Source organism: Nyctibius grandis, chromosome 1 (genome assembly GCF_013368605.1).
Source record: "Nyctibius grandis isolate bNycGra1 chromosome 1, bNycGra1.pri, whole genome shotgun sequence".
NCBI lineage: Eukaryota > Metazoa > Chordata > Aves > Nyctibiiformes > Nyctibiidae > Nyctibius > Nyctibius grandis.
In genome coordinates, this window is record NC_090658.1 from 49,564,627 (window position 1) to 49,581,021 (window position 16,395).

Below are 16,395 nucleotides of genomic sequence, written 5' to 3' on the forward strand. Positions count from 1 at the left end.
AATTGAGAAGACTGGCTACCAAAATACATCTCAGAGAAAAACAAACTGATAGTCAGGGGATAAGTCAAATACAAACACCTACACATACTAATTTTTCTGGCAAAAGACAGAACATTCAAACATAGGGAGAGAAATAAACCTGCTCTAGAGTAAATGTTCAAAGATAAACATAGGGGAGAAAGTCCATGTCACCAAGTATGTGTGTATTTCTGCACAAGGATGAAGAGGTGGAAAAAAGCTTACTTCATGGTTTAAAAACAAATCTTGTGGCAAAATGTACATACAAACCAGAGAAACTGCCATCATGTATTTTGGTTTATGACGATATTGCACCCATATCAACTACTTACTTTTGAAAGAAACAACATCTTGTTTGGCAGAGAGGGGGAAGCTTTTAAAGTAAGATATAGGTTATATGAACTGATCAAACTTTAAAACACTTACATATCATCCCCATGAAGAAGTCTATCATCTTTATCTGATGCTTGTCTCAACGCCTCTTTTTCACGCCTCTTTTTTTCTTTTTTTTCTTTTTTTGAGAGAGTTCGTTTGAAATTCTGAATTACTCCCTCTTTTTCTTGTTTTTCAGGGCCATTACTTTGAGCCTTCTGAAATAAATCAGTTTAAAACAACTTCCATCATTTTCAGTCCAATGAAAAGTTAGTATTGGTTTTAACTTTCTAGATAAATCTGATTAAGACATAGTATCGCTAACACAAAAACGATACTCCAGGCAACAATACTACACCGGGATGGAACTAATACTCTCCAGAATAACACAGAAGGCAAAAATAATTTCATATTCCAAAGCAGATATGAACTGATTAAGCACCTTGTACTCAGGAAAGCAAAGAAACAGCAGAATTTTACTTGCATAATGCCTACTATCTACTTGGCCTCAAAGATTAACTGAAGGTTGCAAAACAAATTTTTGCCTCCTAGTAAAAATACTTCACAAAACAACACTGCACTTAATCTGTTTTCAAGAAAACTATATTGGAGCACCAGATAAGAAAAAACTGCTATAGAGGACACTCCCCCCACAGTGTATTTTTCCGAGTTGTCCTCCCAGTGTTCTCTTCTCCGATTCCTGCTCCTTGCATACACAAGATACCTGTAATCCTAGGCTCATTTGCCTTCTGCAGAGAAAATAGAGGATGAGAGAAAGAAGATGCAGGTTTTTTTCCTTCTATGAGGAAGCGAAGAACACAGAGAAGGAAGATTGAAGATTATCTAATTCAATTAATAGCAATAGCAAGTCTAGTAGATGTAGTACAAGACATCATTAATTTTCTCTCCCCACCTGTAACACAGATGTATCCTGTTGTCAAAAGTGCAGTGTAAGCTCATGTACCTATACCCAAAGCACCTTTAAAATTAACAAGCTCTAATTCCAAGAGCAAAAGAAATTCAGTGCTCAGCCCAAGACGAAAAGCTTGTCTGTTAGCCCACACTGAACAGCATGTCTTCCATAGCTATAAGCATCCAAAGTCTGATCTAATTCAATGTTTAAGTGATTAATATAAAAAAAGCTCTTGTACAGCTGATGTTCACATGTCCCTCATTTTGCACTTGGAAGAGGAAAAAAAAAAAAAAAAGAAAAAAAAAAACACAAAACACCTCCCCAATAGGAAACAGGCTCCCATTTAAGAAACAGGATGTCACCTAGGGAGGTAACAATTTTTAGTTGTTTAACTCCCTCTGGCATCCCCTTTTAAAGGCTCTGCAAGAGGTAGGATTACCTCCTAGGTGTCTGGAATCCTACACTATTTGAGGAAATTTTTAAATCTTCATATTACAACAAAACAAGCTCTAAGTTCTCTGGGCATTACATGCTGCAGTACTAGACAGCTACATGGATCAAAGCATTACAAGCCATCTGAAAGATCACAAAAAAGCTGTGTTGCAAAGATGCATTTTAAGTATTTAAAAAGACTTGCTCCAGATATCAAAGGTCAGCAGCAGCAGTTATTTTCACGAACTAGAAAAGAAGAAATTATGTTTTGCTATACAAGCAAGTCCTACACATTTCAAAACTGCTGTTACTGCTAGCATATTCCTTTTTAAAGACTCACCTTTGGAGGAAGGGTATCATTTTCATTCTTGAGAACAAATCTTCCTTCTCGATCATCTTTGTTCCAGTTTAATTGTACAACAAGAGGCTTCTCATCTATATCCAATCTTCTTTCTTCTTCAAAAAAAATTAAAAGCAGTAAGTTACTTGGCACCTCAAGAGCAAAGATATTTAGAAACAAGTTATGCTCTTAAAAAAACGTTTTCTGAACAGTACACATCAGTTGATGTTTCCCTGTTAAGTACAGGGACAGAAAGCCTGAAGAGGCAGAAATACACACCCCCTTTCCAGCAACCTGCCTAAGTGTATTGCCTCTATCTACATAAGCTAAAGGTTCACATAAAGTAGTCTTGCGTATCTCCTTTGTCAGAACTGAAGTCTGGGAACACAAGATTATCACTCAGGAGAAGAAGTTACATCTGCAGTTACAATGTTTCAAACTTTATAACTTCATGCCACTTCCAAATACTCATTTTCCTCATTTTAAATTTAACCAGTCTGATTGTGGCCCAAGAGCTACTATCCTGGAAAGACTGCACAAAAATAAACCACATTATGAAATAAAATTTTAAAAAATCCATTATGCACATATATTAAACAAAATTTCATTTAGTGCATTTAGTGTATTACATCTATTTTAATTATATGAAAAAAAATCTGAGAGTGGTTCAAAAATTAAACATGTTTTGCCATTTGATGTCCCTTCTAGAAGCAGGAGACAGTACATATGCATAGCAAGACAATGATGTGCCCCTCCTATAAGCCGCGTTTTAAACATCAGGAACTTGCTCTGCAAAGGAAATCATTTTATTTTGACTACAGGTACAGTGATAACGGATTTTTAAAGGAACCTAAAGCAGAAAAAAACATAGCTGTTCATTGCTTAAATTAGTGATGACACATGCACTTTTCCTTAATCCCATATATTTTACATCAAGTCATCATTTGTAGAGCATGAAAAGTGACACATATCCCAATAAATTTCCATTCTCTATGCCAAAATAAATTATTTTCAGTCTTTCAAAAGCAGAATTTAAGGTAGTTAAACCACTAGTGTAAGCTTCCAAAGTACAAAAAAGAAAAAGCACGACAGAAAACTAGTTTCTCCTCTTCCTGTCTCCACCACCACTACACATGCTACCACCTTCCAACCGGAAGCTTTCTACTGGGATGGGGAGACACAAATGCTAGTGGCATCAAAAGGCTATTTAGATATCTGAGTTCTTCACAGGTAACATGAAAGGATCCATCTAAGAAACACAGTGGCTTCAAACAATACTATGTTGAACTTCCCCCAGTTTAGCAGTAAAGGAACGTGCATTATAAGGCTACCTATCAAAGGCCGACAACATCAAAGAACTGAGGATGTACTCTTAAGTGCTCCAATTTAACACTCCTATTCTACCATTATAAATTTAGTCTTTACCTACTAGTCCTAAAAATAGCAACTCTCTCACAAATGTCAACAAATTAACAAGATGTCGAGTACAGCATTTAACAGATCATGATCAAAACTCACATAAACTCCAGGCCTGATAGGGGTACTTACATTTTGAAATACCACTCCCCCACGTAACAATTAGTAGCAATGTACTTAGGAACAAAAAAGCCAAGTCTTATGTGTTTCAGAAGCTGGGGGCAAACCTAAAGATATTTTGGCTGGGAGTGGATAGGAAAGTGGTGTGGATGCAGGAAAGACTTCGCGAATAAATACTAACCTCCGCTGACATGCACCTCATAAAGCGAGTATTTAGGGGACGATAACATTCGCATGTCCGGTCGAAACTTCTCTGCAAGAGTCTCTATCACATCTTGAGTTGTGGCAGTACTAGAGACACGGATACATTTTGTTGCAAAATTTCCAGCTGCTTTGTCTTGAAAGTAGAACCTCATTACTCCATGAAACTCCAGATCCTGTAAAGAAATAAAAATACAAATCTCAGTGCTGGCTAACAGTTCAGAGTTCTTTTACTATTTATTAGTTACAAATATATTATGAAAACACAAGACATTCAAATATCACACTGATTTTCAAAGTGTTGAGGACAGTAGAATTTACTAACTAGGACACCATAAACTTGAAAAAACAAGGATATTCTGTAAAAAGAAATTAAGTACTCCATATTACCGGCAATATTTAAAACTTGAATTCAAGTTTACAGCTATTGTCAGGTTTACCTGAAGGAGAATTAATAAAAGCTTTTTTTTTTTTAACCCCATAAACGCATGTTGAGTCTTGTCTCAATATATTTTGTTACCCAGAGCAGCCCCTGTATCCCCCGTCTGTAAGAGCACAGGCTAAATATGCTCAAGGAACAGCAACATGTCTCAGAGAACAGCTTTCTGTCACAGCAGTCCTAAGCATCATTGCTTCTCTCCTCTTCCCCCCCCCTTCATGCACTCCTCTCTCTTACGTTGGCATCTGTTTCTCCCAGAAACAGCCTGCTCAGGAAGCTACATCATTTGATTTGTTAGTTTTGTTTTGTGTTTTCAGAAAGGTTTGTCTTTGGTACAGCTCCCTAAACACTCTGGGAGGGAAGAAAAGCTCCAGTACCAACACAAGGTGAAAGGGAGGGAAGAAAGGGACTGCAACTGTTAACCAGGTGGCTGCACCACAGCTGCAATGTCGATCTGTTAAAACTATTGTAAATTCACATCCTGAAAGAGTTTCCTTGGCCATCATAGTCCTCTTCCTCCACTCCAGCCATGGCTGTTTATATGACTCCACTACTGGTCTGAACACTGACTCCAAATTCAAACGCTGGCTAACTCCTTCAGAGAGCTCCAAAAGGTTTAAGGCACAACTTCTTTTCACAAAGCTCTGTTGGCCTTTCCACAATCTATTATAATTACCACATGTCCGTAAACTCTGTATGTTACTGTAGTTTCTAATCGGCACAGACAACACCCTGAGTAAACGTCCTTTCCATACTGGCCTCACACTGCATTTATATCCAACAACCTGAAGGTGTCTAGCTAAAGGAGTCATCACATACCAGTTAGTAAAATTACTTCATCTCTCCCACTTTCTATAGAGTTATTGGATGAACATTGTCTGGTTCTAGCAACTTGCTTTCATGTTGTTCATTTGTTCTCTTAAACTCTTAACAAATGCTGATTGGAGAGAGAGTTCCTCTGATGAGTTACCCATAAAAGGTTCTTGGCATGGCAACCTTTCCCAGATTTTCAACAATGAACACAGATGAAAAGCAAAGGTTTTCTGCTATCACCTTATCTTCTGAAAGTTTCTTTTCAAAAGTGATCATCTTGTAGCCCTACAGCTTGTGGTAGGTTTGCTACTACTAATGTGCCAAAAGACAGCTATTACTAAAGACTTTTCTAAATTTATTATTCGAATTCTTTTGTTCTATCTTATGCTGTTATATTCTACTTGCCAGATTTTACATCCTTACAAACTTTCCTCATTTGCATACTACTTCAGCTTTCTAATAACTATCTTTGCCTGATGTTCGGTCATGCCAGCTTCCTTTCACACTTCCCTTGACAGCTGGCGTGCTTTTGGTCTGTACCTCCAGCATGGCATCTTTAATTCTTGGCAGGTGGTAAGTACTTTGCTACTCATTGCCTCTTTTAGCTTTAACAAGCTTCCCTAGCATAGCTATGCTGTATTTCCAATCGACTGGGAAAATTGTGCAGTACCTGCAAGCAAATTGAGTCTAAGCATGTTATGATCTCTAGTACAGAGAGCCTTCTCACAGGTAACATTGTGAGCCACATCCCACACACTCTTTTGGACCGATTTAAATGGTTGCCTCTTCTGTAAATACTCCTTAACCATGATGCTTCACAAAACAGCCACGACGACTATTTTTATAACCAACTTAAGGTTTTGATCCACTTGTTTGGTGGTAGCAAAAGAAGATGACACATGAGCTTTCTGCAGAAGCATCACAAACCATAATCATATCTCATTTATAGCATTTATTTCCCTTTACACAAGGTTTTCCTCACCACCATCTCAATGTACTGCTGAAGCAAGAATTAAGAGAGATAATGATGCAAATCTCTTTTTTTCAGGAGTTAAGTTTTGTGTGAGATCCTACACACCAATAAGGTTCCAGTTGATTTTTTTTTTAAGAAGAGGAGATTATTTTACTGAGAACACATTCCACTGTCCATTAGCCATAGATTTTATTAATTCTCTACAACAACACAGCAGTACTGGCAAAGATTCAAGAGCAAAGGAGTGCAACATAGATCCATTCAGAGAAGATCTAGAAAACAGTTCAAGCAGCTCTCTAAACTAGCAGGGGTTTACTACTATTCAAAGTTTTATCGCTAAAACTTATTTCTACTTCCAGACACTAACAAAGCAGAGAGGTGACAAAACTGCATTGTGAATACACAAGATATGACATTACTACAAAGTGAGTTGTGTTTTCCTTTTAGAAAAGAAAGTAAGGTGCTCCACTGAAGAACTGTCACTTGAGTTTTGTTTCATTGCTTTGACAATCTGATGTCAAAATGACTGAATGCATTGACCACTGGCTGTCCATTTCCCCCCATCCTCTTCTATGGCAGCTTCTTGTGCTATGCCCCCCCAGTCCATGGACCCCTCACCTCAATTTTCCAAAGTTTCCCATTAAAAGAAAAAAAAAAAAAAAAAAAAAGATAAACTGCACAACTGCATCACAATGCGCTACTGCTTCCCAGTGTAAAGCTCTAGTTAGTTTAATGTTTCTTTTGCAATAAGTTCCAACCTGTTCCTTTGGGCATTGCTAGAGTATTACAGTATTTAAATAAAAGTGTTTGGCGATATGGAAGTCATTGGTTTCACATTTCAAAAAATTAGGAAAGTAGATGACAAAAAGGAGACAAAAAAAAACAACACAAAAAACAATTCCCCCTAGTCTTCATCGTTTTCATATATCATATATATATGTGTGTGTGTGTATATATATATATGTATCTCCAGTTCAAGACACATTTAACTTTGCGGCGATGTGCTTAGCAGATCAGTAACAAAACACATAGAGACTGATGCTTACATCAAGACAAGGTAGGCATCATACTTAAATTGCCACTCTCTAACTCTGCATTAAAGCGTTTACTTTTGAGAGGTACATTTCATCCTCAAACTCACTCACTTCTGAATTTGTCAGGTAGGTTCACCGCAGTTTATAACATGTGTCAAGATAAGGTTCCAACTTACATAATAAAAACCCATTGTTTCTTGGTTTTACAAACAAAAGTAAGTTATATCAGCTCTTCATCAGGCACAAAAAAAGAAATTATAGAAGTGCTTCAGCTACTTAGTTATGACTTTTTGCATAAGGTCAGTGACAGGCAGCAACTACTTCGAAACCAACAGGTTAAGTGTTCCAAAAGTGTGGCTTTAGAAAAAGAAAATAAAAACTCACTAAAGCATCAGAACAACACACTTGGAACAACAACTTCCACAATAGCAAAAGACTTCAAAATTCTACAAAATCTTATTAAAAGCTTTGATAGAGCATTCTTAGAAAACATCTGCGTTCTCAGTGCTATTGCCTTCCTCTGACATCCTCGATGACCTCAGACCATCATCAACTGAAAAAAAGCACTACAAAAGCAGGAAGCAAACAAACTTTAATACATAACAAAGTCTCACAGACCACTTAAGTCACATTTAAAACTGAAAATGTGACATACAAGCTTTCAAATCAGTCATCATCAAGGTTTCCATGAAGCTTCAGCAAAGTGATTCCTGTTTCTCAAAATGGTTTGTTTGACTTTTAAATCCAGTTCCCAGATACTTATTATCAAGTAGGTATTTCTGCTTTAAAGCAGTAATTGGTAATAAGATAATCACTCATTTGAAATTACGTTATACAGAAGTGCAAATAAGTAAAGGAGGCAGAGAAGAGTGTCTCAAGCTTCAGTCTACAATTACGAAGGCTGGTTACACACACACACACGGAAAGCGTTAACAGTTATGGAAGACTGAGGTATTTAATACTTTGGTTATTTGAAAATCCCCACAGAAAACCACCTCTTTTCTTCCAACCATCCTACTCTTTTCACACAAGGAGAACATTGTCAAGAAGGAATATGAAAAACAAGTAGAAAGAGATAAAAAGAATGTGCTGTAAGTGAGGTATGGAAAAAGTCTGCAACGTGACACAATGGGATCTGTAGCAGGGAAACCTGGACTTCCTGAAGAATCAGAGAGAGAATTCTGCGAACAAAGCAGTAATATATCCAGGAGCAGTAATCCATAGCCATGCTCATGTAGGAGAAAGGAAACCCCTCCTTTAAAGTGTCAGAGGAGCTAATGAGGGAGTATTATCCCAGTACGTAGGCACAGCAACGAACGAGAAGATCAGGATCACTATTCCCATAAGTCAAGCAAAGAATACTCAGACTTTTGAACTACTATCTCACCAATATCAAAGCAATGCATACTTCAATACTTAAGCATATTACGCACTATCTATTTTGCAAACCATTCAATCTCTTGAGCAGCTGAGAATATACAAGTTTCCCTTCAGAAATTCTCATCTGTAACCCCTCTGTGAGCCTATCTTTGATCTCTTTTAGCTGCATTGATAACACTGTTTTGTTTGCCTTGCAAGCAGCATTCTGCATGACTACATCTAGAAAATACCTAAAACCAGCATTAAGAATGCCACATGTTTCTTCCTGCCCCATTCAAATTCTACGGGCAAAAACTTACAGAAGACTAACTCCTAACTAAACTGGGATTATTATTCAGGTACACGTACTTGTTGCTCAGGAGTTTTGCTAATAGAATATAAATCACAATAAAAGCAATCCACAGTGCAACAATTAGACTGAAAGCAAATACAAGTTGCTTTCAAACGAATTCAGGTCACACTATTGATATAACAGGTCAGCACAACAACAGTATTATCACTGCAGGATATTCAGAAACATTCACGTAACACCTTTGTACCTGACCCGTTCTCAGTCTACAGAGTAAAATGGAATTTCTTCCTTTGCCTCTCCAAAAGCCGTAAGTATGCAACAGATCTGTGCAATGCTAATGAATATATGAATATTAAAAAAAGAATTCCTACAAGATTTTAAAACCCAAACATACTAAATCACTAAGAGAGTAAGCATTGAAATTACATGAGGGTCAGGTTTCTAGCATACATTCCCAACAGTGAATTCTCAACTTGAAACTAAAGGACAGACAATATTTTCGTACACAGACTCTACAGCCAACTATTGAAAAGGAATTCCAAATAGTCTTTAAAAAAAAAATAATCCTGTTAACTGTTATAAACCGTTTTCCATGTAGTGAAGAAAAGCAATGTTCTTGCTAAGCTACAGTTTTTTAGATACCTTCAAAAAGTGCAGCTTCAAGATTAATGATACAATACCCTAAATGGTTCCAGGAGAAGAAAGGAAAAACAATACAGATGAAAAAACAGCTCCTACAAAAATCATTTTCATTAGCTTTATTTCCTCTTCCAAACCCTTGACACCTGGATCAACAAGGACTTTCCACTACAGACAGAATGACTCATTTTGCCACAACCATTATTGTACACCATAACGTTCACAGAAGCAGGATCAACAGCAGAGCTTTCTATCAGAAAGAATTATCAATAACCCCCAACACAAGGAGCGTAACTAAATGAAATCCCCTCTTCATTTTCCTGAGGAAAACTACATCTTAAGAACCAGCCCCACTACAATATGAAACCAAGCCTCAAGATCAAAAAACAAGAGGTACTACAAAGATTTTTGTAATGTAAGTGTAATGCAATGAAGTCAATGTAAAACCCACTGCAGTATATGATAAATGCTACACAAATAAACTCTTACACTAAGGCCAAAATTCATGTCTATAAATATAACTAATGCATACCATAAAAAAGGATTTACTTTCATAAATGCAGCTTGAATGCCCATGTGAACCTTGAATTATCACTGCAGTAAATATTCTACTGTATACCTCACATGCATTCTCCCTGCTTCTCATTACCTATCTGCCCACATAGCAAGACTGATTAGCATCATAACTCTTGGGATGTAACAAACATTACTGTAATCTTGAATATTTTCCTGGTGAGCTCCACCCTCACAGTACAAAAAATTAAACTTCAGAACAGAACCATCTGCACAAGGCAGAGAACCAGAGTATTTCCTATCTACTTCAAAACAAAAAAAAAAAGTTGATTTCAGATTTTTACTTTGCCAAAGCTGCCAGACTCTGTGTGCAGCCATCAACCATGCTTCATGCTGAAAACACTCAAGTTTTCACAACCTTCTACAAAAGGCATTGTTTTACAAGCAACACGAAGTGCCTTCAAGCAAGATTTACGACTCCAACAGCAGCTACCATTAAAAATAAACAAATATCTGCCAAGGGTACTCCCCAAAAGCATTATAGGCTTAACCTTCTAACACTAATTTTCAAACCTACCGTAAATGATTGGGAAAAATCTTAACAGCACTTGCAACATACTGCAACTGCCTGTCACCTGCAGGGTATTTTTTGTTAAGATTCAGTGGACAGCATCATTTAACCTTTCACAATTAACCAGAGAAAATGTAGATTGGTTTTACAAAATAAAGTCTACAACAGTTAAGTGAAAAACAAAAACATTTTCCACAATGAGCACTACCAACAGTTCTGTAACTATTTAATCATTCATTAAATTAGACTGCTTAAATTTGAAATGCAACAAATAAAGCTACAGGAGATTAAATCATACCTCCTGATTAAATCAGACCCCCCCCTTTACAAACTGTATTGAAGCTGATGCAACAGCCATTCAGTGACTCTCCCAATACAACACTGAGGATCTGGAGTCACTATCAATACTTTGAAAACATGCCCCCCCCCCCCAAAAAAAAAAAAAACTTAGAAAGTTGTTTGAAGGAGGTGACATGACAGAAAAAAAAAAAAAAAGTAAAAGAAAAGTAACACACATTTGGTCTATCAAAATACCCTGAAAGTCTGCAATAACAAACAGAGGTACAGGCAGAGTACAATCATATTTGAAACCAGGTAAAAAGCCAGTCAAAACCAAAACAAAGCCTACTTTGAATTAGTCATGACATATTTAAAAGCAAAAGTAACAGTGACTGCCCTCAAGAATACAACACTTACCTTTCTATTTACCTACAACCTGTCACTGTTGCAGAACCAAGAATCAAGTGCTTATAAACAAGTCCAGAAAACTTAGAGAAGAAAAATTAGAAGTACAGACAACCCACTATAGGTTCTTTCGGATACATCTTTAAAAAAAGATTTATTTACTCTTAATTCTTCCTATTATTTATTGCTGTTCCTTTTAAATAGTCTGATTTGGAGGAAGAGGAACACATTATTGCATCCACCTCAAATCAAAATACGAGGAAAATTTTAAGGGAGAGACTGAAAGTTCAGGCACTGGAAGTCTGATTTTTCTTTGGCATTACTACTTGCCAACAACTTGCAGAGCTGCAATCCCTGTATTTAAGCATCTTCAGGCATCAATCAGGCCACAAAAAAAAGTGCCCTTACTCACTTTAACATTAAAAGTGTAGGCACATAGTCACTTTAAAGTAACAGAGACTCTAGCTGCTGCAGAAAGCCCTTCCTCATACCGAGACACTTATTCCCACCTCCGCCCTTACGGCAGGCACCAGCATCCTGCAGCTGTACAGCAACATGAATCAGGTTAACTAACTCAGCAGGTATTTTTTTTCCTCCCCACTCCACTCGATGTGGAGGAAGCTGTCAGAGCTAGAAGTTGGATGAAACTGTCATTCTGCTGGCACCTTGTATTAACTTGAAGGAACCATGAAACAGCAACCTCTGCCAAGCTAGACACTTTTTTCCCCACTTTTGCACTAGCATCAGCACATACGGAACCCTGCACAGAGACTTTATAGCATTATAAGCCACCAGGTACTTTGGGGTTTTTTTTGTTTCAGGCAGTGCTGGCTTGGCATGCCAGGAAGTCTTTGCACAGGTCAGGCAAGCACCAAAGAAGGGAGCAGAAAGGTAGCAGTCAGCAGCTCATCTATCCAACCTAATCTGACTGCTCTCACTTCCACACCTGCTCAACAGCATGGTATCAGCAGCAGCGCGTCTGGTTGTCTTGACAGCACCCAGGCAACACTTAATTGTATTTCTGTTTTCTCATGCAGTGTTTATACATTTCTGAAGGAACAGTTAAGAGTATAACAGCACAGCAATAAGCTGTTTCTACGTGCAGTGACAATCCCACTTTCAAAGTGGAATTTTAAAGCTAGAGGCAAGCAGGTTTTCAAAGGTACATTTTGAATGTTGAACATAGAAAGTGAAGATCTGAACGGTCATTTTTCGAAGGAAAAGTAGTTCTAGCTCATCTGTACAGTGATATTATCACCAAAATATTCTCTCGAGGACGCTGACACTGTTAGGGTCAAACTGTGTCCTAGCAGAAACTGACAGTCCTGATGAGCTAAGTGGAAATTGTGACCTGCTACAGGAACGGCACATCTCTCAGATATTTTAAAAAACTCATTCCACAAACGCACGACACTTAGAAAAATAAACAACTTTTTTAAAGTCACAAACTAAAGTTTAGAATATGGTAGCCTTAAAGGCATTTCTGTAACAGGCATACCGCAAGAGTTGTTGGATACGGGAGTTACACAGTAATTTCTCTACAGTTTAAAAAGATCAAATTGTTTCCTTTATAATAAAACTTCAGTAGAGGAACGTACTAGGAACAATCTTAAATCCATAAAAAAATGACAGTACAACGAGTTTTCAAATTAATCAGTGAAAATACTAAAAACTGGAAAGATAATTTTCACTCAAGAAGCAATAGATATCTCTAACAGAAATGCCAATCTACTTGTGACAGAACACTGCATTATTAAAACAAGCATTTCCACCAGCAAACTCATAAAGCCTAGTTTCTTGAGGCTGTCCTTCCCAAAGCTGATCATAGTTTTATTACAGGTGGCACAAATCATATTATGCCTAACATTTCCCCCCTATGTGGATTCTCTAGTGTCCAGCAGACACACTACAGCCTCTCTCTTTATAGTGGACACTAAATCTGATGTTTTATCTGTCTGACCACTTACTGCAGCAACTTCACACTCCTGACATGGGCTGAAGGTTCAATCTAACAACCAATAGATCAATTAAAAAACAAATTTGACAAGCTGGTACCCACCGATATGCTGACACCAATCAATACACAGAGCAGCTCAGAAACCACCCTTACTTCAACCTCCTGACAGTCACCTGACAAAGTATTCATGTTTATTTGCTCTCAGTATAATCTGTATACTGGAAATATAGGAAATAAACTCTCATTGCATGACAAAAAAATGGAATAGCAACAATCCTTTAAACAAACAGCTGCCTGGATTAATTTATTGTAACCAGCACTGCATTTTTACTATTTTAGCAACAGGCTTTAGTATGATGAAACAGGGTATCAAAAGAAACCATAAAAATGGGGTCATTTTTACATAATGCAACCAGGGGTCAGATCCTATTTCTTTTTCTGCTGACACAGCCAGGAAAGACTGACCCAACTTCTACTCTGCAATGATAAACTTGATTGTGTTACATTAGTTTCTCACTCCTGTGGGATGAGCTGGAATCTGCACCATACAGGGTTAAAAGACTCAGCTCCGCTGACTGAGTGCTCTCTGATACTCTGCATGCAAGTGCTCTGGCAACCAGGCTAATTAGTCAGGGGTTTAAAGTAGGAGGGCTAACAAGCCTAATAGGAAACAAGGACCTGATTCTCCAGAAGAAGACAAACTGCAGCAGGGTATCTACTTGAAAAAAAATAAAGACTTTACAAAAAAATACTAAAACCAAACAACAAAAAAAGAAAACTCGAAAACCCACACAACACCAAAATGCACTTACACCCTTACCTTAATACAGAATCTATTCTTGACTGGACCCAAACGTCCCACTCTCCTCTGAGATGGAGCAGGCACACTTTTAAAACATTTTAAAAGGAGCAAAGTATTTACTTCTTTTCTGGGAGGCCTTAGGGTAGCTATGGGTACGAAGAATTATACAGCCAAACAAAATGTAAGAATGCTATCTGGCAAAACACAAAATACGCAGGCCTGCGAGGGATTATCGCGCACGTAAATTTGGGAAGAAAGGGGTCCCAAACGCAAAAAAAAAAAAAACCTCTCCTCTCAATCTGTGTTCTCTTGTTTATGGCACTGTTAAGAGCTCACTGCCAAATTGACATTGCTAAAGGTTTTACAGCAGGTCAGGATCTTGCCAAAAAGCAATGTGATAGCACAGGAATTGCACCAGACTGTTGCCAGCTTCATTAACCTTATTACCTGTTTTACTACCTCAAGAGACACTAATGTGCAACATTTAAATTCGTTCCAGTTGTACAACTATTGTCGCACTGTCTTGGAATTCGGTCTACAGTCATTAAATTCATACATTCCAGATCATATTGATTCCAATCCAACATTTGACTGGATTTCAAAACGATATTTTTCAAGTAAATTAGGTTAGCCAAGCAGGTTTGAAGTAATAATACCATTTCAAAATGTAGCCTAAACCACAATTTTCTTGTAACAAATACTATGGAAACTGGGGAAGGATCTCTTTTTGGACTCTTAATTGTTCTTCCTGTCTACCTGAAACACTTACCTTCCCCCTTCCTTTTTAAGAACAAAGCAACCATACTTCAGGCTATATAATCATCAACATCTACAGTATTAGTCCTGAAAAAAAACCCTAATCCAAAATTTGCACTGTTAAATGAAATTTAGTGAGATCAGCTGTGTCATAGCCAAAGATGCACAACCATAGTGCTTATATGCAGCTTCATCTTGAGCACACACATACAAAAAAAAACCTAAGACATCCTTCTAGTTACTTCTGCCATACATCCAAAAAACCAATACTAATTCACTACAGATACAATTAAAACAGGTAGCCAAATTTACACATAAAAATGCCACAGTTTTAGACAAGATTAGAAGCATTAACTGTAATCTTTTTGAATATTTAAAAGAAATATGGGGTCCACGTTGCAACTTCCAAATAGGCGAGATAGTCCAAAGAAGTGGGTTTTTTTAAATTCAGACACTCAGAAACCCCTCCAGGAATTATCATTTTGAATGACTTATTTTTTTTCATTTAAAGGAATTGGGTCATTTCTTAAAACCTACGAAGCAGCTTATTAATGCCATTAGTTATCTTAATGTTAGTTGACAAGACTACCAAGGACACAGATAGCTTGGAAAAAATCTTTACAGTATTTGTAATACTTCAGTAAAATTTATCTGTTGATAGCCTTCTCTCTGCAAATCCTACTTAATCCTGTTGTATAATCTTTGGCAACAATTTCATCAAGCAGTGTGCTTAGTGAATGACATTCAGCCTCAGTTGCATTTAAAAACAACTGCTGACAAGTTAAAAAAGGGCTTTCTCTGCAGTAACACCATCTACAGTATCTTCAGACTGACAGTGATTCTGCACTCAGTGTTTTGTGAAGCTTTCTTTTGACTTTTCTCATACTACAAACAAATTTCTCCATTCTAACACAAAAGCTAGTTCAAAGTAGTTCTAAACATATAAACATATTTCTTACTAAGGTACTTGCACAACCAAAATAGTGCTTTCGTTACCGTGTAGCTATCAACATAACAATACAGTTCGATGCTTTGCACTTGAGCTGGCACCTTCTTCCCATGAAGAAGTATTTTACCTTCCAATTACCTATCAGTTTTCTTTTCTCCTAGGAGGTTCCACACTCGCTCCCATCTGCAATACTGCCTGATTTGCCAGACTGGAAGCAAGTTCATTGGCTGAAAGGTCTTGCTCTGTACCCAGGTTCATTAAACGAGAAAAACCTCTACACCTGAACACTTTTCCTTTTATGTATCCTCCACATTATTATGGACAGATCACAGAATATACTGTTCACATAGACCTAGAAATAAATTCCCTGAAAGTCCCTAATTGCCGATTGCTGGAAGGTTATGTCAGGAGAAAGGTTACTCCACGCGTCCTGTTTGTACGTGGCAGCGAGGGAGAGTACGACATCAAGCTAATCCAATGGCAACTAGCAGTGACATTTGAAGGGGCCTTCCCTCTCCCTACCTACCCCTCGCCCCAGCTACATGTCATTTCAATTGCTTCAACAGAAGCATTTAGGTGAACTCTAATGAGCTAGTTCAGAGAGAAAAGCCTAAAGAGAACTAATCCTAGTCCCCCAGCTTTCCCAAGAACTTCACCATGGAGTCACATAAAACCCAGTGCCAGCATAAAGGAGGGATTAAAACAGATGCTCAGTTGAAGAAAGGTTGAGGGGAGCACTCTCTTGGTGCAGGAAAGACATTTTACTAGCTTAAGCTGTAAA

The 16,395-nt window shown here is 37.6% G+C and overlaps 1 protein-coding gene across 14 annotated transcripts in view; it reads right to left on the bottom strand.

Moving 5' to 3' along the window:
- AFDN (afadin, adherens junction formation factor) overlaps positions 1-16,395 on the bottom strand; it is a 130,824-nt gene that overhangs the window by 90,634 nt on the left and 23,795 nt on the right. For 9 of the 14 annotated variants that reach the window (XM_068398004.1, XM_068397995.1, XM_068397957.1 and 6 more), the window contains exons 2-4: positions 3,793-3,988; positions 2,076-2,191; positions 445-608 (exon numbers count right to left, since the gene is read on the bottom strand). In XM_068398004.1, coding sequence (XP_068254105.1) covers positions 445-608; positions 2,076-2,191; positions 3,793-3,988 — 476 coding nt within the window. The remainder of the gene's footprint in view (positions 1-444; positions 609-2,075; positions 2,192-3,792; positions 3,989-16,395) is intronic. The other 5 variants (XM_068398043.1, XM_068398054.1, XM_068398033.1 and 2 more) reach the window with 1 other exon arrangement.